The 23,996-nt window shown below is 41.1% G+C and overlaps 1 protein-coding gene across 2 annotated transcripts in view; it reads left to right on the top strand.

Moving 5' to 3' along the window:
* TDP1 (tyrosyl-DNA phosphodiesterase 1) overlaps nt 1–15,144 on the top strand; it is a 110,150-nt gene extending 95,006 nt beyond the window's left edge. Inside the window, exon 16 of one of the 2 annotated variants that reach the window (XM_030558943.1) lies at nt 13,890–15,144. In XM_030558943.1, the coding sequence (XP_030414803.1) occupies nt 13,890–13,963 (74 nt within the window). In that variant the 3' untranslated portion in view covers nt 13,964–15,144. The remainder of the gene's footprint in view (nt 1–13,889) is intronic. The other variant, XM_030558941.1, reaches the window with a different exon arrangement.
* Nucleotides 15,145–23,996: the final 8,852 nt, after the last annotated feature.

Raw genomic sequence — 23,996 nt, 5'->3', positions numbered from 1 at the left:
TTTGAGAGTCATCCCCTCAAAACTCAGATAAATAATGTAGGCAGAGATCCCGCTGGATATAAAATAGAGAGAGAGAGAGAGAGAGAGAGAGAGAGAGAGAGAGAGAGAGAGAGAGCCTAACTCAATTTGGGAGATGTACACATAAACAATAGGCTATATTTTTTTCATCCATTCTCCTAGTGACAAGTGATGCTTGATTCTCTTAGGATACTTTCAGATGGATGCCAGATGTTTTATTTTTAAAATGCAACTTCAGTTGCAAACTCTTTATCATATCTCACCTTCACCCTCTCATAATTCTGTAGACAAAGTGTAGTATCATTGAATACAAGCATTATGAAATCAGCTCTGAACACACAGGTTTAAACAAATTGGGGAAAAACCTAAGTCCTGCTTCTGCAAAAAAAAAAAAAAAAAAAATTATTCTTCATATAACAAGGTTTCTGTTTCTCCCCAATGAGGAAAGATGCTCTTTCACCAGTACTAGTTAGCTTCACTTAAGGAGAGAGAATTATCTTGTAGTTAAGGTATAGGACTGGATTTAGGAGACCTAGGCCTTCATTCCCCTATCACACATATTTTAACTTAGTGTAATGTCTATCATTCCAGTGGACTTATTCCTAATTTACACTAATACAAATGAGAAGATAATCAGGTGCCTGGGTGGAATTCTTGGCTCTGCCACAAGATGCTTCTTTTATCGTGGGCCGGTCACTTGATTTCTCTGTGACTCATCATAAAACGTGTGATAATTCTCACCTACAGTATCTCAGAAGAGCAGTATGTGCCCTAATACGTATTTGTAAATGTCTTTCAGCTACTTGGGTGCAGGGCTGGCTCTAGGTTTTTTGCTGCCCCAAGCAAAAAAAATGTTGGCTCCTCCCCGCCTCCTCCCACTTTTTTTTTTTGCTTTTACATATTTGCACTTTGCAGTTTTGTTTTGACTGTTTAAAATTAAAAAAAAAATGAAAACAGACTTTGTAGTTAGCAAAATAAAACAATTTCTTACTAGTGTAATTTTAACATTTAATTTTAACAAAATCACAATTACAAACAATTTGGGTTCAGCTATACACTAATGAAAAATGTTAGTGTCTTCCAGTTTCTCATAAATTAAAAGAATTTATATGAACTGAATTTTTCTGGTTTTTATACTTGCGTAGTCTTTTAATAAGTCAGTGAAATCTAAATTTTTTGCAATAGTACTTTCAATTGAAATTAATGTGAGTCCTGACAAACAATTTTGAGACATGATGGACCTCAAATAATGTTTTAGTAATTTCAGTTTTGAGAAACTGCTCTCACCAGAAGCCACCGATACTGGTAATGTTAAAAGAATGTGTAATGCTATTGCAGTGTTTAGAGTGAAAAAATAATTTCTTGATATAAATTCTAATACTTTTAGAGGAGAAGTTTTAGGATTTATTAGCTCAGATAAAGCTATTAATTCATCATACAATTCTACTGCATCAATGTCAGCAGCGTTAGCAGTACTGAGCACTAAATGTAGGTCTTGGCAGTGCTTCATGAGGTCTTCTTTGGAAAACTGATTTTTAATATTTCCAATATCGTATAAAAATTCAGAAGTATCACAAAGACCATGCAACTGACAAAATATTTCTTCAATGGAAGTTATAGCTACATCCAAAATATAATAGAAACATTCAACTTTAAACCTTTCGTTTGGATCGAGAATAGGATCATCACAAGCCTCATAACAAAACTGTCTTGTTTTTTTCCCGAGGGCAAATGAATTGTTGAGGTGCAAACGTCGGTTCAAAATCAAGATCCTCTGCTATTGTTGTTGTTGCTTTGACAGTTTCTTCAAATACTTCATCTTAACAGTATTTTTTAAAATATTCCAGCGTTTCATTCAAAATTGTCTTTGCCTTAGATATGTCTATGGTTATGTTCTACATAACTTTGCTGGTCAAATTAATTTGATTTAGAATATTATGCCAGATAACCATGCAACATGAAAATTGAAACTGCATCATTTTCTGAGCCAATGTTTCAGCTTCATGTCGAAATGAAGGATCATATGACAAGTCCTGGCTTATTTCTAATAGTGCATCGTAAATCTCTCCTGATGAATATCGGAATGGTCTAATAGAGTCTATCCTGCTTTCCCATCTAGTTTGACTTAGAGGTTTGTGTGAGGTTTTTGTTCAAGATGCTTCTTCAAGACTGCCCAACAGTGTGTGGAAGCACTAAAAAAGTTGTAAATTGCTTGCACTGTGGTAAAATATGAAACGGCATCTTTAGATGATTTGATGGCATCGCTAACAACGAGATTGAGCGAATGCGCATAGCAAGGAATGAAAAAAACGCAATTGTTTAAATTCAATATTCTTTGCTGTACACCCGCATGTCATCCTCACATGTTTGAGCCATTATTGTACCCTTGGCCATGCGTATTTTCTAAAGGTATTCCATAGTGTTCCAGTCTCTGTAGAATTACATCTGTGAGGACTTTCCCAGTAGTTTCATTTGCTGGCATAAATTCTAGAAAGTGTTCACAAATTGTCATCAATTTTCAGAAATTGGAAAACTATTGACATATGCTCAGTTTTGCTCAGATCTTGAGTACAATCAACTATAATTGAGTAATATTTGGCATGTTTCAAATTCGATAAAATTTCATTACGCACCTTATTAGAAATTAATTCTATAATCTCATTTTGTGTATTTTTAGCCAAATAATGGGTGTGAATCTCTCCATCTTTCACTCTTCGTACATGCTTAGCCATAACATTATCAAATTTTGCCAACAACTCAACTAATTTTAAGAAATTTCCATTGTTATTCTCATATAAAATATCCATGGATCCACGGAATGCAAGGCACTATTCGGCTAGGAAATTAATGATTGCCAGTAAACGTACACAGCAAATTTCTGAATTTAGTTGATGTTGCTGTACCGCATCGATTGTTGTACTGGAATGTAATCTGTTTGACAGCTCAATCCAATTTGTCAATGAACGTAAATGATTTTTTGATGTTTCATGTTCTTTCAAATGCTGATGCAACTTTTGCCAGTTATTAAAACCTGCAGTTGCCAGAAGAATGTCCGAGTTACAGAACAGTTTGCAGCAAAAACAAAAAACTATATATTTGGTCTGTGAATATGCTAACCAAAATCTATTAATTTGTTCTCCATTTTTCATTTTTTCTTCATACTGGATGGCATAAATCGACTATTTTACTCATTAAATGGTTATTCAAATGTAGGATCTAGTTTTGAAGGACCTTTTTTCACAATAATCATTCGCATTGCATGAGTAATTATTGTCGGCCATGTACTTGGTTCCGATTCTATGTCAGTCTCTCCACCTTCCAATAATTATTCTTCAGTTTTAGATTTGGATAACAGTTCTTCATTTCTGGACTCTTCAGCTGAAGTAGGAAATATTTTTGGATGGATTGTGATTGTTCGTCTTTATTAGCAAAGATAATCTTTGGTCAGATTGTTGTTCATCTTTATCAGCTGATAAAGGTAATCTTTAGTTCGACTGGTCTTCATCAGTTGATGAATAATTACCTTCAGTGTATTGCTTAGAGCTTTCTCCTTGATTGTCAACTTTTGTAAAATAGTTTTTCTAATTCTTTTTGCCATTTCTCTCTCTGTTGCCAGTAGGCAGCACCGGAAAGTCATTTTAGTTTTTGTCCTGGCATTTTAGCCCTATAACTACTGGCACCGATGCAAAACGGAAATTAGCATGAATGGCGCCAATAGGGCAGCACAGTACACACACGTAATCATGATTTGAGTGACCGTGTCACAACGTGACAATATTTTTCACGTCATGTTCCTATTGCACTACTGTACTTGCCGTAGGTAAGGCGCTAATCTTTGGGGTGAGAGAGCTTCCCACGAGCTTGGATACACACTGGACCCAGCCCTGCTGGTGTTTTCCCAGCGCTGAGGCCGCCCAGCTGGGAGCCCAAGGGGCATGCAATGGAGAGAGCTCAGGGGCTGGAGGAGCCAAGGAAGAGGTGCTGGGCTTGCTGGACAGATGCTGCCCCTCTCTGCCAGGTTAGTTGCCCCTTGCAGGCGGGGAGGCAGAAGGAGACTCCAGGCACCAGCATGCTGTGCGTGGCTGGGGAGGGAGACGGCAGCCTCTGGGGCTCAAGCAAGAAGAAGCTCCCAGGGACCCTCCTGCCCCGCCTGACTTGCTGCGGATCTGGCCAAAGGTGGATTCATCTCCCATTGCCGCTGCTCCCATGGCCAGGGGTTGGGGCTGCTGCTGGATCCTAGCCCCACTCATCCTCAGTCTTCGCCTTGGCCCCGGCACGAGTTCAGTTTAGCCCGGGCTACTGCTCCACTCCCCTCTCCCTTCCCCTGGCAGGAGGCAGAGATGGGGACAAGCTGAGGAGGAGCGGCCCGCCCGGGCCTCATGTTCTGCCCGTCCTTTGTAGCTGCGGCAGGGCTGCGCTACCGGCTCCCGCAGTGGCCACCTCCCTCCTCAGGCAGGAACCGATAGCGCAGCCCTGCCCCAGCTGCAAAGGATGGGCAGAAAATGGGGCCTGGGCAGGCCACTCCTCCTCAACTTGTCCCCACCACACCCCTACTCTTCCCCAGGCAGTGGCCTGCTCGGGCCACATGTTCCACCCATCCTTTACAGCCAGGGCAAGGCCGTGCTACCGGCTCCTGCCTGAAGGGGATGGTGGCCGCTGCCCGCAGGCGAGTAGCAGGGACACGCTCCCCACTTAGCCGGCTCTCTGCCCCTCTGCACCCCGGCGGCAGAACAACAGGCTGGTTACCATCCCCAGGGGTGGTTAGGATCTCGCCCAGGACAGTGTCTCAGGTTTGAGCTGGGGCCCCAGCATTATGCCGCCCCATATATTTTGCCGCCTCAAGCACCTGCTTGTTTAGCTGGTGCCTAGAGCTGCCCCTACTTGGGTGGAAGACCTGATGCAAGTGTAAAGTATTATTTTATTATATAATTTCTGAATTTAGCCAGATTTTACTGCTGCATATTAGCACAACTTGTGGAGAAATAATTGCATGACAAGTCTTTAAAGGCAAGCTAAGAAAGTTCACTCAGATGTTTAAACACAGTTTTATATTTTAGTATTTTACCAATATAGAATTAGGTTCTGCATTGACACAGGTTTGTTAATGATACTTCTTGTTAATGAGCCATGACTGATATCTTCATTCAAACTCTAACATGAACCAGGTTGTGAGAGGAAACTGTATTTCAGTATCTGACTACACTTTGGATCCTCTGGAGACTAAACCGCAAAACACTCTTCTAACTGAGATCATAATGACAGAAGGCTCTGTCTTTCAGAATACAGGGAAACCTGTCACAAGCAAGGTTGGCTCTAGCTTTTTTGCCGCCCCACGCATGGCAGGCAGGCTGCCTTCAGCAGTGTGCCTGCAGGAGGTCCGCGGTTCCACGGATTCGGTGTCTTGCCTGCTGGAAGTCCGCAGGTCCCACGGATTTGGCGTACCTTTTGCCAAATTGCCACCGAATCCGCGGGACTGCCAGGTCCTCCCACAGGCAAGCCACCAAAGGCTGCCTGACTACCGCCCTCACAGGGATTGTCAGGGCGTCCCCCGCGGTTTGCCGCCCCAGGGACACGCTTGGAGCGCTGATGCCTGGAGCCGCCGCTGGTCACAAGCAACACGTTACCAGGGTCCAGTTTATATAAAACAGTCTATATACAAAACTATGCATCTGTGTAGATATATAGAGAGATACATGACAGTCAATTGCTTGTGGGAGTAGCCACTTTATACCCTCTTCCCTCCCCATCCATTTTCCTCCTCCATTTTTCATTTTCTCTTTTCTCCTTCCATATTCCTTGCATTTTTTAATGTCCCTGCTTTCCTTCTTCCTAAAATTTTCCCTTGGTAGTGCAGAAAGCATTCCCCCAGTAGCACCCACAGAAGCAATGTGAAATACATGGCCCTGGTCAGTTTTGTCCTTTGCTAGTGCAGAGCCATTGGGGAGGGCTGGTGTAGGAGCAGAAAAGGTATTATTTTTCATTGTTTGTGGGAGGACTCCCATGAAATGGAGAGGAAACAGTGTCTCCTTCTCCCAGCAACAGCTGAAGATAACATCTGTGCTGTTCATGGACATGTACATCCCCCAAGACCCCGCAGTAGGAGACAGTGAAACTAACTGGGAAAGTATTTTGTATAAGAACAGCTCTACAAGTGCAGGTATTTGCCAACAGCAGAATTTTGTACCATATTAATTTACCTACCTAGCTAGAAAGGGATGAACATTTACTTCAGATAGAAACAAAATACAGGGATAATTTAAAACAGTTTAAGATTGGAGTATTTCCTGTCACGCTCACCAAACCGAAAACTTTAAAAACAAAAAAACCCACCACAACTAACCCCCACCCCCATATACTTTTGTAAAACTGAATACCATTTTATAGAATTTCTGTTGTAAGTCACAACTGTGATGCTGAATGCTTAATTGGGATTAATGACCAGCTGGGTGATAATGGCCAGTGAGTCTGCTGACTGTGTCATTTATGCTTAAGTATAAGGTAAATGGAACATTGTAAAGTACATTCCTTTGAATTAACAAATTATTTAGGGAAAACATTTTAAGATAATTTAATCAACAGGGAAAAGAGACCCTCTCATAAGTTATCTGTTTCAACTGTCAATTATATGGTTATTCAAACAGTGTTTTAAACTTGCACAGCACTGTTCTTCCAGAAGGATTACAAAATGCTTTGACTATACATACAGCTATCTCTGAGTGGAGGATAACAGCCAGGTAGCCTACACTCCACACAATAATAGACTAAGGGTAAATTTTGGCCAAGGATTTTAGGTCAAACCTGAAAAGCACCAGGAACGATCTTGGTTTTTAAGGTCTTCCCTCCTTTTCCCCCCAAGCCCCAATAAATTAAAAAACAGACACCTGCAAAATCTTAAAATTAATTATACTAAGCATGGCAGGATCACAGCTCAATAGAACCAGTAGGCACTGGAACCTTTGGATTCAGTGACTCTGGGTGTTCCAAACCTAATGCTTAGATGTATAAGCCATCCCCTTCACCTTTACTTTTTCACAAAGAAATGCAATGTGTGTGAGTTAAGGTATGCATTTGGGTCTGAGAGAAGTTGAATTAATTAGCAAAGCAGATAGAAAACTCTTTTAACGTTCTATGGAATTTGGATGTTCACTCTGAAAACTTGCTTGTTTATAAATCAGCAGGAAGTAAGAGCAACTATTATTCAGTTGTGCTCCCGATTTAATCACTCATAGGTTTACAAGGGTCTGGTGCAATGGAAAGAGGACCACAGAGATGCAGTAATTACATTTTGTACTTCATTCTTTTTGAAGCAAGCTGCATTGTTTTGTGTCTTTTCTCTTCTTGGCTGTACATTCTGTACCACCATCTGTCGTGCTTCATGAGAACATGAGGTTTCCAAAAGGTTTCTGCAGGTTTTTGACATATAATACAATGTATCATGTTAGTAAAATAATAAGTAGCAATTTGCAGCAAACTTAACACGTATTGTTGTCAGCTCATGTTATCACTTTATAATACAGCATTTCCCAAAGATGTATCCTTTGTTCTCCAGAGTCTCATCTTTCAGGGATAGCCTGTTACAGTTGTGGAGAGAACCTTCCAAACATGACCCAGTTGTAACTGATGCAGTATCAGCTGTCTGAAATTGCAAAGAGCCTTGAACAATAAAGTTGAGGTGGGCACAGCCTGATTCAGCTTTATGGCTGCTAACTTAGCTGCCAATGATATTTTCAGTGTCAGTGTTGCTCACTGATTCATTTCTAATCAAAGCATGAAAGAAAGGAGAGGAGCATTGAGAGTATGAAGAGCTATACCAGTAATTTCCAAAGTGTAGGGAACACTCCCAGCAAAATAGTTGCAGGGAGCTTGCTTCAGGCCTAGGTCTACTCTGCAGTCGCTCTTGTGATAACTGTGAAGGTACCTGTGTTTCACTACAGTGTGCCTCAGCGTTTCTATTGCATAGTAAGGCTGATGGGAGGCAGTGTATGGAAGGCAATAAGGTGGTGTGGAACAGCTATTTTATTCTTAACACTGAAGTAGTGCTGGGTCAGAGTTGTAACTTGGCGTTTTAGCACACTGGATGACCAAGCATATTTGCTCCCCTTAACGGTTTTTTAAAGATGATATGAGTTAGGATATTATAGTGTAATGATAATGCATTTATTTTTGTGTACATTATGCAGACAATAAAAGCTACTGTATGATTCTTTTAAGTGCCACATTAATTTTCACACAAGCCTTTAACATCCCTATAGTATCCTCCTATATACACCTTTAAGTAACTCATTGATAGGTACTAAAAAAAATTGACTGAAAATAATGGTAAGGTAAATATGGATACTGCAATGAGTTAATGGCATGAAACATATTCAGAAAGACATAAAATTGCATTTCTGTTTATTTAAAAAAAAGTGATACTGGTCGTTTTACATCATCCCACAGTGAGACTGTGGCTAGAATAAACAGCCACCTCTCTCAATGACACAGCAGAGAATAAGTGGGACTCAAGAGTAAGCAAAGAATGAATTTACTGTGGAGGCGGATTATCTAGAAATTGAATTACCAACATAGCATCTGACTCTGTATAAGCAGAAGCCACTCTTTCTCTGGCTTTTATAGGAGGGAAACAGCCATTTTGGGTGGAGCGGGGGGGAGGTTATAAGATTTCTGGTTTTTACCTTTTGCTTTGTGATTTTATTTTTCTAAGAAGAGTATTGATTATTGTTTGCTTCCTGCTACAGTATTATGGTTGGCTTATATCTGATCATTTCTCAGGCTGAATCCTGCCAAGCAAATTGTGGTTATGCCCCTTTTAATTATAGCAGTATGGCTTGTTTGTATAGGGCCAGTGCGGGAAGTATCATTCAGTTGGGAAAGCTGTGTGGTGATAGCTGATAAGAGGCATGACACATCTTGGCAGGAAGTTAGACCAAATGACCCTTGCAGTCTCTTCTGACCCTATGGTTCTATGTTTGACTTCTGGCCAAACGAGGCCCCTGACACCTATGTGTGGAGACAGAAGAAAGTATATGGCTGTGATGATTGTGAAATCATATTATGCTGTGCTTCAGTGTGAGACAGTGCCATTATCATAGTTAAAATGGCTAGGTGAAAATATCGAGGTGATGGTCCCGGTCTCATAGAGAAGGGTGTCAGGAACAGACTGGCTGGGTCACAGCCCGGAATGCTACAAGGACAGGTCACAGTGGACATGTTTCTTTGCCGCTGCATATCTCACACCAGCAGCCTCAAACCAGATCTGCACCCAATGTAGATTTCCCTGTTGGTCTCTTCACCTGTACAGTGAATGGCCTGTATTTTTACCTGTCTGGGCACAACTGAAAATTGTCCTTAGCCCAAAATTAGAGGTCTTTTAAAAGAAAAGCCAAGATGTGGTTAGCATGCCAGGCCAGTCTACCCTGATGGTGTCAATTCCCTGACGTGTGAATGCACCTTGCTAGCCGTTAATGGAGCATTATAACAATGGGTCAAAGGGAGACTCCTTATTTTGTTCTCTGTTATAATGATTGGGGCAGCAACAAGTAAGGGTAGGTCACAGTAACAGGAAAACACAGTCCAGGAGGGAGCAAGGTGTTTTACCCCTTACTGAGTGTTGTTACTTTTGCAGTGTTTACTTTCTTTGTTTCTACTGTTCTTTCTCCTAACTGCGGCCCAGGACTTCTTCATTTTTCTTGTCTGAACACTTCCTCCTAAGCGTGGAAGTCCCTCAGCAATCAGGGCAGGTGGCTCATTCCATTTGGGTAACTGTTTACCCTCTCGGCCCCTCCCTGTGCTGGGGCTTTGCTGTCTGCCTCCATCTGGCAGCGCCTCACCCCTGACCCCGGCTCCTATCCCCACCCCCCAGTTTTGCTCCTTGGTCCCTCTTCTGCCCTTCCCTCCAGCTGTTTGACACCCCCTCAAACCCCTGCTCGGATCCTGCCCATCCCTCCTCTATTTGCTCTCCTTTAACTTTTTTAATCCCCAGCAAGGGCAACAACTTCAGCAGATGTTACTGAGCAATGAGTATGCTCATAGGAGCCAATTAGCACTCAGAGCCCTTCCTGCCTGCCGCCCTGCCAGAGTCCTAGTGCCGTAGAGCCTGCTCCTGGGGGGTCACTAGGCCTGCAACCCTGCTGGGAGCCGGGGGGTCTAAGCATCCTGGGCCCCGCCTGCGCCCGATCCTGCGGTGGGGAGATGACACTGCTGGGCCCGATCCTGCGCGCAGCCCTTTTTCACCCCTGGCAGTTCTGCACCCGGGCATCTGCCCCACTCACTCCACACTAGTTACGGCCCTATGCAGGGTTTTCAGGCATAGACTTGATAGTGGATAAGTGTGTTTAAAAATGTTTGGAGGGGTTAATTGACTCTATTTTTTTGACTGATCCCTTGTACAATCTCTGGATTATGCTTCAACTAACCAAAGAGTTCTAGGGAAAGATTTTCAGAGTGCATTGAAAGTTAGGTGCACAACTCACATTGACTTTCACATTGAATGCCTCGCTGCTATTTGTGCTTTTGAAAATCACCCTTTCTGCCACCATCACCAGTGCTGCACTGTCTTGTGGCAAATGTAACTCTCCTCAATAGGGCTTCCTAAATTTAAAATGTACAGAAACTTTCTAGTTCAAGAAAAGATTGATTTACATATGGCCTGATCCAATGCCCCTTTAAGTCAATAAAAAGAGTCTTATTGACTTCAGTGGGCATTGGATCTGGCCCATGTTGAAAAAAGATAAAAGTTTGAGCCACAAAGTTTGGATCCAAATGCAAACTTCTGCAAAGTTTTGGGGAGCTCAGATCTAAGGAGTCATTCCTGTCACCAGTATTGACATGTCACCCTCTGAAGTGAAAGTAAGGCCAACAAGATACATTGATATTATTAGATTCACATATGAACTTTGCTGCATTTTATATTTGTTCTTTTTCAATCAAATCCCCATTCCCTTCCATTTTCCAGTATGTGCACACTCACTTTTTTGACTTTTACAGAGCCCAAAATAAATACAGAACTACAATCCTCCTCCAACGATTAACTTTTATTCTAGAAGTTTAGGATTACAGTAGTACTTCATCCAGTTATTTTCCTGCTTTTTTAAATTGGCTTGGCACGTGGTAATCTGGGGTTTCTGAACCCAAAACTTTTGATAACTTTTACTCTTGGAGAAGCGCTGGCAGGAAATAAATCAGTGTGGACATGACTGTCCGCCGATGGATGGTTGATACAAGCAGTATAACACAAGAATGTTCTTATTAAAGCTGTGCTGCTACAGGTTAGTAAAACACTCCAACCCCCCACATTTACCAAGGTCTGGAGTGGTTTTTGAGTGGTACAGCGGCAGTCTTCCGATGACCAATCTTCTGTCTGCCAGAGGGGACCCTCAGATGAGTCCAGGGAGAGAATCCTGAAGAGTCCAACTACCACAAACTTTCTTCCCTTATTTATTTGTTAGTATTACAATGACATGTCAAAGAAAACTTGTTAAGGAAGCAATTTCAAAAGTTAAGCAAGAGGTTTCATTTTGATTATCAATTAGCCAGATGTGTTTTTGCAGAGTCCTCATGCCTTGAGGCCCTGACAAATACATCCTGGAGGGCAAACATAGACAAGCTTCCTTTTTTTGTCCCCTAAAACTGTACCTCCACAATTTTGACAGAGATCTTATCAGGAAGGGCAGGGGGGAGAAGGGGGTGTCAGGCTGTTCTCTCTTGTGGTCGCCCAAACCCCCTCCCCTCCTGACTTTTCATCATGCTAAGACTGCTGCTCAGGCCCACTAAAGTCCTCCTAGTTTGGTTGCTTTTGGCAATAAACAGTAGTGATCCAGACACTTTACTGGTCCTCCAAGATCTCCCTGTACAGTGTCTCAGTTGTTATAAAACACACAAATGACTACCTCCCCTGCTGTTGTCCTACTCTTATTTCTTGCTGTTTAACATTGTTTTTTAAGGGAATCGTAGCTGAATCCCACAAAATTAAATATTACATAGTCATTACTAGAAAATCTATTGATACATCTCAGTGTTATTAAAGGAGTCTTCTCACTTGATTGTGTATTTAGATCTTCCACATCCAACAGTGTCACACATTATTGCATTACTTTAGATACAGAGTTGCACAGAAAAACTACTCATTTAAAACCCCAGATATGTAAGTAGATCAGGAAATGTCTAGGAAGACGTGATTAGATTTATCCCTTTTATATCGTTATGGCTTTTGGATTCCTCTGTGCTAACCCCAGGTGCTTTTGTTTTGCTTGTAAACTTTAAGCTGGACCTCCAGAAGCTATTCTTGGTGTTTAATCCTTGTAGTGGCTTTCTTAAAATCTATCAATAGCCTGAATTCCCAGATGTATTTTCTTTTTTTCATTAAAAAAATTCACCTTTTTTAAGAACAGAACTGGATTTTTGTCTTAAGAGGTTTGTGTACATGTTGTTTAATTAGCCGGTGGCAACAGCTGATTTCCTCTTCTTTTTTATTTTTTTTCCTCAGCTCTTCCCTGGAGGGTGGGGTGAAAGGGCTTGAGGGTACCCCACAGGAAGAAATTCCCAAGTGCGCCCTCCTAAGCTCTCAAAGGGGTTCTGCACTTGGATGGTGGCAGCATCTACCAATTCAAGGTCAGAGAAAAGCTGTAATCTTGGGAGTTTAATGCAAGCCTGGAGTGGCCAGTATTAATTTTTAGAATCTTTGCGGGCCCCCACCTTCTGCACCCAAAGTGCCAGAGTGGGGAATTAGCTTTGACAACAGGTCTGATAGAAAATCTGTGGGGAGCATGCCATGGATTGTGGCAGCTTCCTGACTTGACCCTTTTTTATCCACGTTCTGTCTTAAACTCGTATGGAACCCCAGTCTTTTTGAGAATCTATTGAGGAATTTTGGAGAATTGGAGAGAAAGAGAGGAGCATGTTGAAGAGCCACGTGTCTCCTTTCTATCACTTTACTTTCCTTCCTCCTGCGAGGGTGGGTTCTAATAGGTTTGTCTCCTCTATTTTTGGAAGCGTAGGGAGTGACTGTAAGACTCTGTGTGACTTGCTGATGGACATACAAAGTTTTAATATTAGCAGAGGTGAGACATGAACTCAGGCATTCATGACAGGTTTCAGAGTAGCAGCCGTGCTAGTCTTTTTCAGCAAAAAGAACAGGAGTACTTCTGGCATCTTAGAGACTAACAAATTTATTTGAGCATAAGCTTTCATGGGCTATAGCCCACGTCATCGGATGCATGCAGTGGAAAATACAGGAGAGAGACACACACACACACACACACACACACACACACACACACACACACACACACACACACACAATGGGTGTTACCATACACACTCTGAGAATGATCACTTAAGGTGAGCTATTACCAACAGGAGAGAAAAATAACTCCTGTTCTTTTTTCAGGCATTCATGTCATGCAGGTCCACTCTCAGATCTCTTGACAACATCTTCTCTTCCCAGTATAATCATGGCTGCTCCAGTGAAAAATATTGATATCTCCATGTTGTAATCTTCCTTTTATGCTGCTGTAGGATTAAAATATCTGTGCAATACCTGATTTTCACTGGATGGACCAAAGCAAACTTTGCGATATCGAAATATTTATAAAATCTGTATTAAATGTACTCTCCATCATAGTTGATGGACAATGGTCAGGTTGCAATATCCACATTTAAAAGAACAACCCATGGGGAAAAACAACGGCTTTTTAAAATGTACCTTTGTATCTCACTGCTAGCAATAGCTCAGTAAATTTTATCAGTAAGTTGAACTTCCAATTGGGATGAACCACAATAAAGTCAATGGGAATTTTGCCATTGACTTCACTGGGGCCAGCATATTTTTATTTTTTACTTATGTATTTATTTTTGCTTGTTTTGTTTTGCAGATCGCCCATGGATTTGGAATATTCCTTATACCAAAGCACCTGATACACATGGAAACATGTGGGTTCCATCATAAAAGCATCAAACCCACTGTGAGATTTCAGCATCTGACGCTGAGCCTCCTACCATAGCTGTGAGACTAATTATTTCTGATTTTCAGATGTGGAGTTGTGCACTGGATAACTAGCTTCTTATTATGTCACATGTCAGTAATACTGAGGAATTATTTTTGGAGGAGAGGAAGGGAGAATCCTTGGAGAATATGTAGCCATATTGATCTTTATAGATGTCCTAAAAATATAACACTGTAATTTTAAACTACCATTTTATATATTCTCTTATTGTAGTGGCCGTTGCATTTTGGAAGGTGTTAAAATGACAGTGTAAGCTTATGTTCAGAGGTTCCCACTGTTTTTAGCCAGAATATATTCAAATCTGTTAGTATTCTTTTGGACTGCTTTCGGGACCCTCTTGACTACAGTAAGAGATTTGTATGTACATTTCGAAGTTAGAAAGTGAATAAAAGGCAATTTTGTTAATTTTTCATCAACATGAAACCAACGTCTTTGGTAATTACTGTCCTCTCCTGTGAGAGCTTAACAGAGTTGAATTCATTTCCTCCCCATTTTTCCTTCTCCAAAGCCCAAATCCTGTCCAAAACACTCAGTGCAAGTAGCTGGACTTGAGTGCCAGGGAGCTACATGAGGCAATGAGGTCACATGCATCAGAGCAGCTCTGCAATTGCTACTCCAGTCGAAAAGCCCAACAGTACAGTGCAATTCTTCCTGTACAACCCCCGCCATATCCCAACCAAATCAGGCGGGATAACTACTCCAGTTCTATCATTTAGTCTTTGTGATCCCGTTTGGAGGAGGATGTTGCAGAGTGCACAAGGGAATAACACTGCTTTAAGCAGTAGTAATTTAATGTTCCCTTTTCTGCAGAACCAAAAGAAGAGCTGCTATGTAAGCCCTCCCCCAGCATTCAAGTCCCTTCGTAATATTCACTTCTGCTGTGACACCTCCATAAAATTAACCAAGTTAAGGCATCCATTTAGTGAAAACAAACAAAAAATCTCTTTGCTAAGGCAAGCCAAGTACCAGTCCTCTGAGTAACCCTGTAAATTGTTACTCCTGTCCTTGCCCTTTCTATTGTCTTGCTTCTCCTTCATTATTCTCAATGTCATTCTGGGATATATTAGCAGTAGTGTAGTAAGCAAGACACAAGAAGTAATTCTTCCTCTCTACTCCACACTGATTAGGCCTCAGCTGAAGTATTGTGTCCAGTTCTGGACGCCACATTTCAGGAAGGATTTGGACACATTGGAGAAAGTCCAGAGAAGAGCAACAAAAATGATGAAAGGTCTAAAAAACATGACCTATGAGGGAAGATTGAAAAAATTGGGTTTGTTTAGTCTAGAAAAGAGAAGAATGAGAGGGGACATAACAGTTTTCAAGTACATAAAAGATTGTTACAAGGAGGGAGAAAAATTGTTCTCCTTAACCTCTGAGGATAGGACAAGAAGCAAATGGGCTTACATTGCAGCAAGGGTGGTTTAGGTTGGACATTAAGAAAAACTTCCTCACTGTCAGGGTGGTTAAGCACTGGAATAAATTGCCCAGGGAGGTTGTGGAATCTCCAGCATTGGAAATTTTTTAAGAGCTGGTTAGACAAACGTGTGTCAGGGATGGTCTAGATAATATTTATCTTGCCGTGAGTGCAGGGGACTGGACTATATGACCACTCGAGATCCCTTCCAGTCCTATGAATCTGTGTCCTGTCCTGTGGAGTCTGTAAGCTCCTTGGAGCCGTTATGGTGCCCTCTCTGTTCTGTTTTGGATGCCAATGAAAATAATGTCATTTAGGTGCAGGGGGAAGAACTGCACTGGGCAGGCCCCTTGAGAGGTGTTTACACAGTGGTGAGGATAACTTCTACAATCTATGTATATACCACAAGAATTGCCTGTTGCTGATAATTGCTGCTAGCAATGGATGCGTTTGAACTGGTTCAAAAGCAGTCATAGCCTGGGACAAAGCATGGCTAACACATACTCAGAGTTGTTAGGAATAAAATATGCTCAACTCCCAATAGCTTTGAAGCACATTCTCTGAAACTGTTCTGAGCACAGTTTGTCCTGGATCTGTACTTGAGGTTAGGTTCAATTATACCCACTGATGACACTTGTTGTCAGCAGTGCATAGTTCCTGTAGTGTTCTGCCACTATCTTCTGCGTGACACCACAGAGTTTTCACAGTTTTGTTCTCCACTGTGCACCATGGAGAGAGGAATGTAGGTGTTCAGATCAAGGATCTTGTCCCATAGATCTATTCTCTAGGGCCAAATTGAAGTCAGAGGAGTGCCCTATTGTGCAAACAAAATTTTGACCCTTTTTGACTAGAATCTGACCACTTAAACTCATTTAATGTCCCTAATAAACATGTATCCTATTCTGAGAGTTCTGCAACTAAACTACCCCCGAGCAAGGGGCAGTGCATTTGTTGTGCTGTCCCTGGAGCAAGCTCAAAGACAGAGCATGATTCAGAGAGTCACAATCTGCCTTCCAGATACCCCTTTGCTCTGAGGGGAAAGTACCATGTGTCAAGTCCATAAATGGTACAGGGTAATTCTGCCCTCCCTCCCCCTGCCCTGGTACACAGACATAGCTACAACAGACAAAAATATAGCATTTGAAGTTGAAACATTCCTACCCAATATGTAATTTCTTATTTCTACCGGCAGTCAATTGAGAGAGAATTTTAAAATGGCACAATCTGTCTCTAAGCTAATTTTATCTGTGTGCAGTGACTTGACACTTCCACTGTTGGGCCTTTGGAACTACAGATATAACTTCAGAGGGGTCATTATGTACTAATGGCTTATGACATCCAAAAAGGAAATGCAACGTGACAGATGGTGTATATTGCAGTAATAACTCTGCCCTATGATTGTTTTCCATCTTCTGTTCTTAACTAAATACTATCACTGAGTTAATTACATTCACTATATACCAAAAGGTAGGAGTGGTTAACATGGAAACATATGTAGTTGAACTATTGATTAACAGATAAAGAAGTTATTAAAATGGACTTTGATCAGTGTCTGGCTTCAATTTTAATTCTGAAAAGTTAATAACAGAACAGCAGGGTCTTTCCATGGTAAATCTCTGGTTTTAAATATGGCCTTGAATGTGTAGTTATAGCCAGTAAATTAGTATATTTTTCAAAAGCCACTTGTAAATCCTATGTTTACTTTGCTGACTAGATCGTTCTAGTCTAATTTAAATTACTGTTTTACTCCAGCTAGCCCTGCAGAGCCAACACAACTTTCAGTGAATGAATTGGATTTTAGTCTGATTCGTACATCAATAGAATTGTTGTCATATGTTTAATCTTTACTTCTTATGAAATCAGTGCTAGAAGGAATCCGATTGCGCACTCACATTCCATCTTGAGTTTGCAGAGATGGAAGTCAGGAAAAAGTCTTGTAAATGGAGCAGATTTGCTCTGAAAATCATTGAGACGTAATAAACAAGAAATCTTGCGTGCATGTGCGCACACACACAAAATCACCCAAAACAAAACCCCAAAGCAGTTACTTACCTGTTCTGTAGCTGCTGTTCTTTGAGCTGTGTGTGCAGATGTGTATTCCACTTAGGTGTGTTTGAGCGCACAAGAGTCAGACTTTTTCCCCACAGCAGTACCTGACAGGGTTGCACACGCACCCTATGCATCCTCCTGGCCCCTCCCAAGGCAATACAAGGGCTGCCACTGCCCTAGCCCTCCATCAGTTCCTTCACAGCAGAGCACGTGGTTTAAGTCTCCCATATAGAGGGGACGGAGGGCGGGTCATGGAATACATATCTGCATCCACAACTGGAAAGAAAACAGTTACACAATAGGTAAGTAACTGTTTGTTTTTTCTTGTTCGTGTTGTTGCAGGCATGTATTCCACTTGGGTGACTCCCAAGCAGTACTGTTTGGAGGTAAGTTCAGAGCCTACTTGAATAATGATTGAAATACGACTTTGCAAAAGTTCACATCCGATCTAGAGGTGGTTGTGACCACATAGTGCAAAGTAAATGTATTTACTAAGGACCCTACAGATGTCCAGAATGGAAACCTCCTTAAAGAAAGTAATGGATGCATCCTGAGCCCTTGCAGAATGGGCCAAGAGTCTTTGTGGAGGTGGAATATTGACTGCCCTGTATGCCATTGTAATGCAAGAGGTTATCGAATGAGACCTCATTTGTGCTGACACTGCCTTGGCCTTTCATGTGATCTACATAAAACACAAAATGACAAGAAGACTGTGTGAAGGACTTGGTCCTATCCTAGTTAAAAGCCAGTGCTCTCCTGGCATCTAACTTACGTGGATGTTCCTAATTTCTGTTAATTTGCAGTTTGGGGAAAAAGACCAGAGATGTATTGTCTGGTTTAAATGAAAAGCTGACGCAACTGTAGATAAAAACTTCAGATGTGGTCATAAGGCTACTTTGTCTTTGAAGAGCACTGTGTAAGGAGGACCTGCCTGTGACGCTGGCAGATCAGGTGCCAGCTTATGCCAAGGTCCCCGTGCCTAACTTGAATACTGACAGACAAATAGCGGGACTCAGTCTGTTTCACATGTGTGTTAGTATTGTTAAAATAGGTATTAGACTTATAAACATGTTTAGTGTTTAGACTTTATTGAATGCTTGAAAGTTGCTGCATGCAGTAATCCCGCTTCTAACATTTGTATGCCATATTGTAAAGTAATATTTAAGCATTTGCATTGGAAGCCTCTGTAACCATATAAACCATATAACCAGACAGGAGAGAGACATTGTGTGAAATACAGAAGGTGTTATGTCCTGCCCCAAGAGGAAAGCCCATCAACACCAGACAAACTGTTGTGAAACATCAAAAAAGACAAAAGACTTTATTTGCTCCCGCGGCTCCACCCTCTCCCCCACAATGAAGAGGAGACATACAAAAGAATTGTTCCCATCAGCTGAGTTGGCAGTTTGAAGCAGTATGAGGGAAGGGAGGAAAACCCCCTAACAGGAAGGAACTGTAACTCTGCGCTGCTTGGACTCTTGAGGGCAAGGTTTTCTGGGCATAAGCAAGAGATCCCTGGATTAGCCCTGAAGGACATATAGGGCTTGCTTATTATAGAAGCTGCTATTACCTTTTGAACTTAAAGATTGGAACTCATTTGTGTGCATGTTTATTTACCTGCTTTAATGTTGTAAATAACTCTCGTTTCCTTTTAAATAAATCTTTATATAGTTTATTACCTGATTGGCTACAGGCATTGTCTTTGGTGTGAGATCTAAGATCTAGTTAACCTGGGGTAAATGTCTGGGCTTTGGGACTGGAACTAACCTGAATTATCCTGTAATTCATGGTGTAGGGGACCATCTGTCACAAAGGTAAGATTCCCTAGGTGACAAGATAGATCAGAGAACCCAAGGAGACTGTCTGTGGCTCCATGGTTATGCTTTTATAGTGTCTGAGGAGTTTACCCTTGATATATTTGGTTGGTGAAATATAAATATAGATCTCTCAGCCAATCTGGGGTTTTACAAGCATTTCACAGAGTCTAAACATGAAATACATTTTTGTAAGACTAATACCTATTTTGAGCAAAACTAACGTAGGTGAACTGGACAGTTCTCCAGCTATGAGTTTGACAGTTCTTAGTTAATGCCTGAAGTCTGGACAAGAGCTGGCATCTGGCTTGCCAGTATCGCAATCTCTACTTTACAGGTGAGGAAACTGAGGCAGGGACATTTACGTTGACTTGCCCAAGGCTACACAGCAAATTCATGCCAGAACCATGATTAGAAATCAGGTGTGCCTGACTTTTACCTTGGTGCTCCATCACCTGAACCATAATAATATGCTTATTAGCTTGTCTAAACCTTGACTTCTCCTTGCAAGTTTTAGGTCACACACAGCAGTGGGGGCGGGCACAGCAGACTGCACCCCTGCAGTCTCTGCCTCGCAGTTTGATTCCCCCAGTCAGCATCTGACCTCTCAGCTCATAGGAAGTCGTATCCAGTTCAAAGTTCCTTTGTTCAGGAGTTCCCACACAAAAATCTCCTAAGGTTTCCAACAAGCTACCCCTGATCAAACTGGTTTATCCAGAAAGACTTGGGGGGGTAGTCTCTCAATAATGGATTCACTAACACTGTATTGTCCATTTGAGCACCAGGAAACTGAATAAAAGTCAGTGCCAGGTTGTTGGAGACTTTGAGAAAGCTCCAGCTGGAATTTAATCCTTAAATTCCATAGTGCCAACCACACCACAATCCTCAAACAGAGATGCACACAGCATTGATAAAAACAATACAGATATATCCACATTCTTCACATTTTTGCTCCATGCTGGCTAGTTCTTAGTCTCCCTACTGAAGGTGTAAAGTGCTCCACTTGTACTGGAAGTTCTGGGTTTGGGACATCTGTTCACTAGGAATTTCTCTGAAATTCATCTTGTAGAAACCAGTGCTTAAACATTAAAGTGTTGCAATACTCAGAAAGAGTCTTTAAAAATGGTGGTTCTTCGAGTGGTTGCATACACGTATTCCACTCAGGTGTGTCTGCATTGAGAGCACCAGAGTTGGTGACTTGTTTCTTTACATCAGTACCTGTTGGGGTGGCACATGCATCTTATGCCTTGTTGCCCCTTCCAAGTTTTCAGTTCCTTCTTACCACCAGTAGACTTAGGCCTAGTCTACACTGGGGGCGGGTGTCGATGTAAGATACGCAACTTCAGCTACGGAAATACCGTAGCAGAAGTCCAAGTATGTTATTCCGACTTACCTCCCGTCCTCACGGCGTGGGATCAATGTCCGTGGCTCCGCGGTCGACTCCACTACTGCTGCTCGCTCCAGTGGAGTTCCAGAGTCGATGGGAAGCACGTTTGGGGATCGATATATCATGTCTAGATGAGACGTGATATATTGATCCCCGATAAATCTATCGCTATCCGCCGATATGGCGGTTAGTCTGGACGTACCCTTAGTCAGAGCTTCTTGTGTGCAAGTTTTCGTCTCTTGTTTTTTTCTTTTCTTTCTGTATCACATTTGCATTGCTGGGACTTGTCTTATAAATATTTTTAATAGTACCCATAATTTAATACAGATTTAGTTAGTTTAGTTATTATAGTAATTTGTGATGCTTAGCACTATAGGGCATGCAGCATTCGCTAGGCTTCAGACACTGCCCATCATGTTGTTACCTCCAACACTAGAATTAAGGTTCCCCTAGGATAGTCTACCTCTTGCCCCTCCTGTGTTAACTATGGAATCCCTCGAATGATTGACACAAGCAGTGTTCCCAAAGAAGGCACCCTTTTATTGGTGCAAACAATCCCATACCCAATAATAATCTAAAAACTAGGGCTGTCGAGATTTTAAAAATTAATCATGTGATTGATCATGCTGCTAAACAATAACAGAATACCATTTATTTAAATATTTTGGGTGTTTTCTACATTTTCCACAATGTCAGACTTTAGAGTCTACAAGTCCAATCAGTCCTACTTCTTGTTCAGCCGATTGCTCAAACAGGTTTGTTTACATTTGCAGAAGATAATGCTGCCTGCTTCTTGTTTACAATGTCACCTAAAAGTGAGAACAGGTGCTTGCATGGCACTGTTGTAGCCGGTGCCACAAGATATTTACATGCCAGATGCGCTAAAGATTATGTCCATTGATGCTTCAACCACCATTCCAGAGGACACGTGCATGCTGATGATGGGTGCTGCTTCATAACGATCCAAAGCAATATGGATTGACGCATGTTCATTTTCATAATCTGAATCAGATGCCATCTTCAAAAGGTTGATTTTCTTTTATGGTGGTTAGGGTTCTGTAGTTTCTGCATCGGAGTGTTGCTCTTTTAAGACTCCTGAACGCATGCTCCACATCTCATCCCTCTCAGATTTTGGAAGGCCCTTCAGATTCTTAAATCTTCAGTCAAGTGCTGTAGCTATCTTTAGAATTTTCACATTGGTATTTTCTTTGTGTTTTGTCAGATTTGCAGTGAAAGTGTTCTTAAAATGAACATGTGCTGGGTCATCATCCGACACTGCTATAACATGAAATATATGGCAGAATGAGCGGAAAACAGAGGAGAAATACAGTTCTCCAAGGAGTTCAGTCACAAATTTAATTAACAAATTATTTTTTTAACTAGCGTTATCAGCATAGAAGCATGTCCTCTGGAACAATGGCTGAAGCATGAAGAGGCATATGAATCTTTAGCGTACCTGGCATGTAAATATCTTGCAATGTCAGCTACAACAGTGACATGCGAATGCCTTTCTCACTTTCAGGTGACACTGTAAATAAGAAGTGGGCAGCATTACTTCCCGTAAATGTAAACAAACTTGTTTCTCTTAGTGATTGGCTGAACAAGAAGTAGGACTGAGTGGACTTGTAGTCTCTAAAGTTTTACATTTTTTTTTTTGTTTTTGAGTGCAGTTATGTAACAAAAAAATTCTATATTCGTAAGTTGCACTTTCATGATAAAGAGATTGCACAACGGTACTTGTATGAAGTGAATTGAAAAATACTATTTTTTACAGTGCGCACATTTGTAATAAAAATAATATAAAGTGATCACTGTACACTTTGTATTCTGTTACGTAACTGAAATTGATATATTTGAAAATGTAGAAAAACATCCAAAAATATTTAATACATTTCAAATGGTATTCTATTGTTTAACAGTGCAATAAATCATGAATAATTTTTTTAATCGTGTATAATTTTGAGTTAATCACGTGAGTTAACTGTGATTATTTGACAGCGCTACTAAAAACACAAATCCCTTACAAGTTAAAGAGCACTCCAAAACATATTGCCTTATAGTTTGAACGGATGCTAAGTGATGTGCCCCGCTTCAGATGGCCAGTCTTCCACAGATTGCTGACAGCAGTTCTTAGATGTTGTTTAGGTCTTAGATATATATAAATTCTTCTTACAATCAACACAACACACACATTCATCTTTACTAATCCCACCCTCCCCCACATATACATGATAATACTATACTATAACTGTGACTATAGCTATAACTATAACTGTGTCTGAATACTTACTCTGGTGACTATGCTGCACTGTCTCTCCTGTGTTCTCCCTCAGAATCTTGGTTTCTTTCCCTTTTCTCAGCTGTCTCCTCAACTTGTCTCTTTAACCTGCCAGCTGTTAACTGACACACTCACCTTTATGTTGTTTTTCAATTATGTATTTAGACACATCATCCTCATACTACTTGTTTACCTTCTTTTGCTACAGCCAGTTCTATTTTAGACTTGAAACTTACTTAACTCATGTTATGATCTGCAGTGTTGTTTACTACCTTTTCCCCTACCAATTTGGTTTTTCTGCCAAGTTCATATTTAGCACTTCGTGACCTGCAGCTTCCATCTAATGGTGGAGTGACACTTGCTTATTCTCATAGCTGGAGAACAGTCCAGTTCACCTATATGTTAGTTTTGCTCAAAATAGGTATTAGTCTTGCAAAGATGTATTTTGTGTTTAGACACTATGAAATGCTTGTAAATTGCTGCATGCATTAATCTCACTTGCAATGTCTGTATTCCATACTGTAAGAAAATATTTAGATTTTGCCTTATAACTTTGAAAATGTTTGCCCTGAACTTGTGAACCAAGGCATAGGAATTGTTGTGTGCCCCCTTCCCCTCCCACACCCCATGCAGGAGTACTATCAAAATGTAAATCGGCCATTATAAGACAAAAGTTTTGTTAATTGCCCAATCCACCCATGGAGAAGTACATACAGAAAGCCTCATCCCATCGCTTTGAATGCTGGAAGAGGAAAATAAAAATAGTTGACATGAAGATTTTTCTTCTCATTGCTGTTTGAACTCTCACAGGGTCAGAGAAACCAAACAAGCCAGAGATCCCTAGGGGTTACCTCATGGGTCTGCCCTGAAAGGCACTTTGAATTAACAGATCACTTTAACTCTGTTATTCTTAGGATCCCAGTGGTAACTCATTTGTGTGTATATGTTTGCTTGCTTAAAACTATAAATGATTCTGATTTCTCTTTTCTAGTTAATAAACCTTTAGATAGTTTATTACAGGATTGGCTTCAGA

The sequence above is a fragment of the Gopherus evgoodei genome, chromosome 4 (assembly GCF_007399415.2).
Source record: "Gopherus evgoodei ecotype Sinaloan lineage chromosome 4, rGopEvg1_v1.p, whole genome shotgun sequence".
Lineage (NCBI taxonomy): Eukaryota > Metazoa > Chordata > Testudines > Testudinidae > Gopherus > Gopherus evgoodei.
The sequence above is the reverse complement of the archived record's forward strand: the minus strand, read 5'-3'. Positions and strand labels throughout refer to the sequence as shown.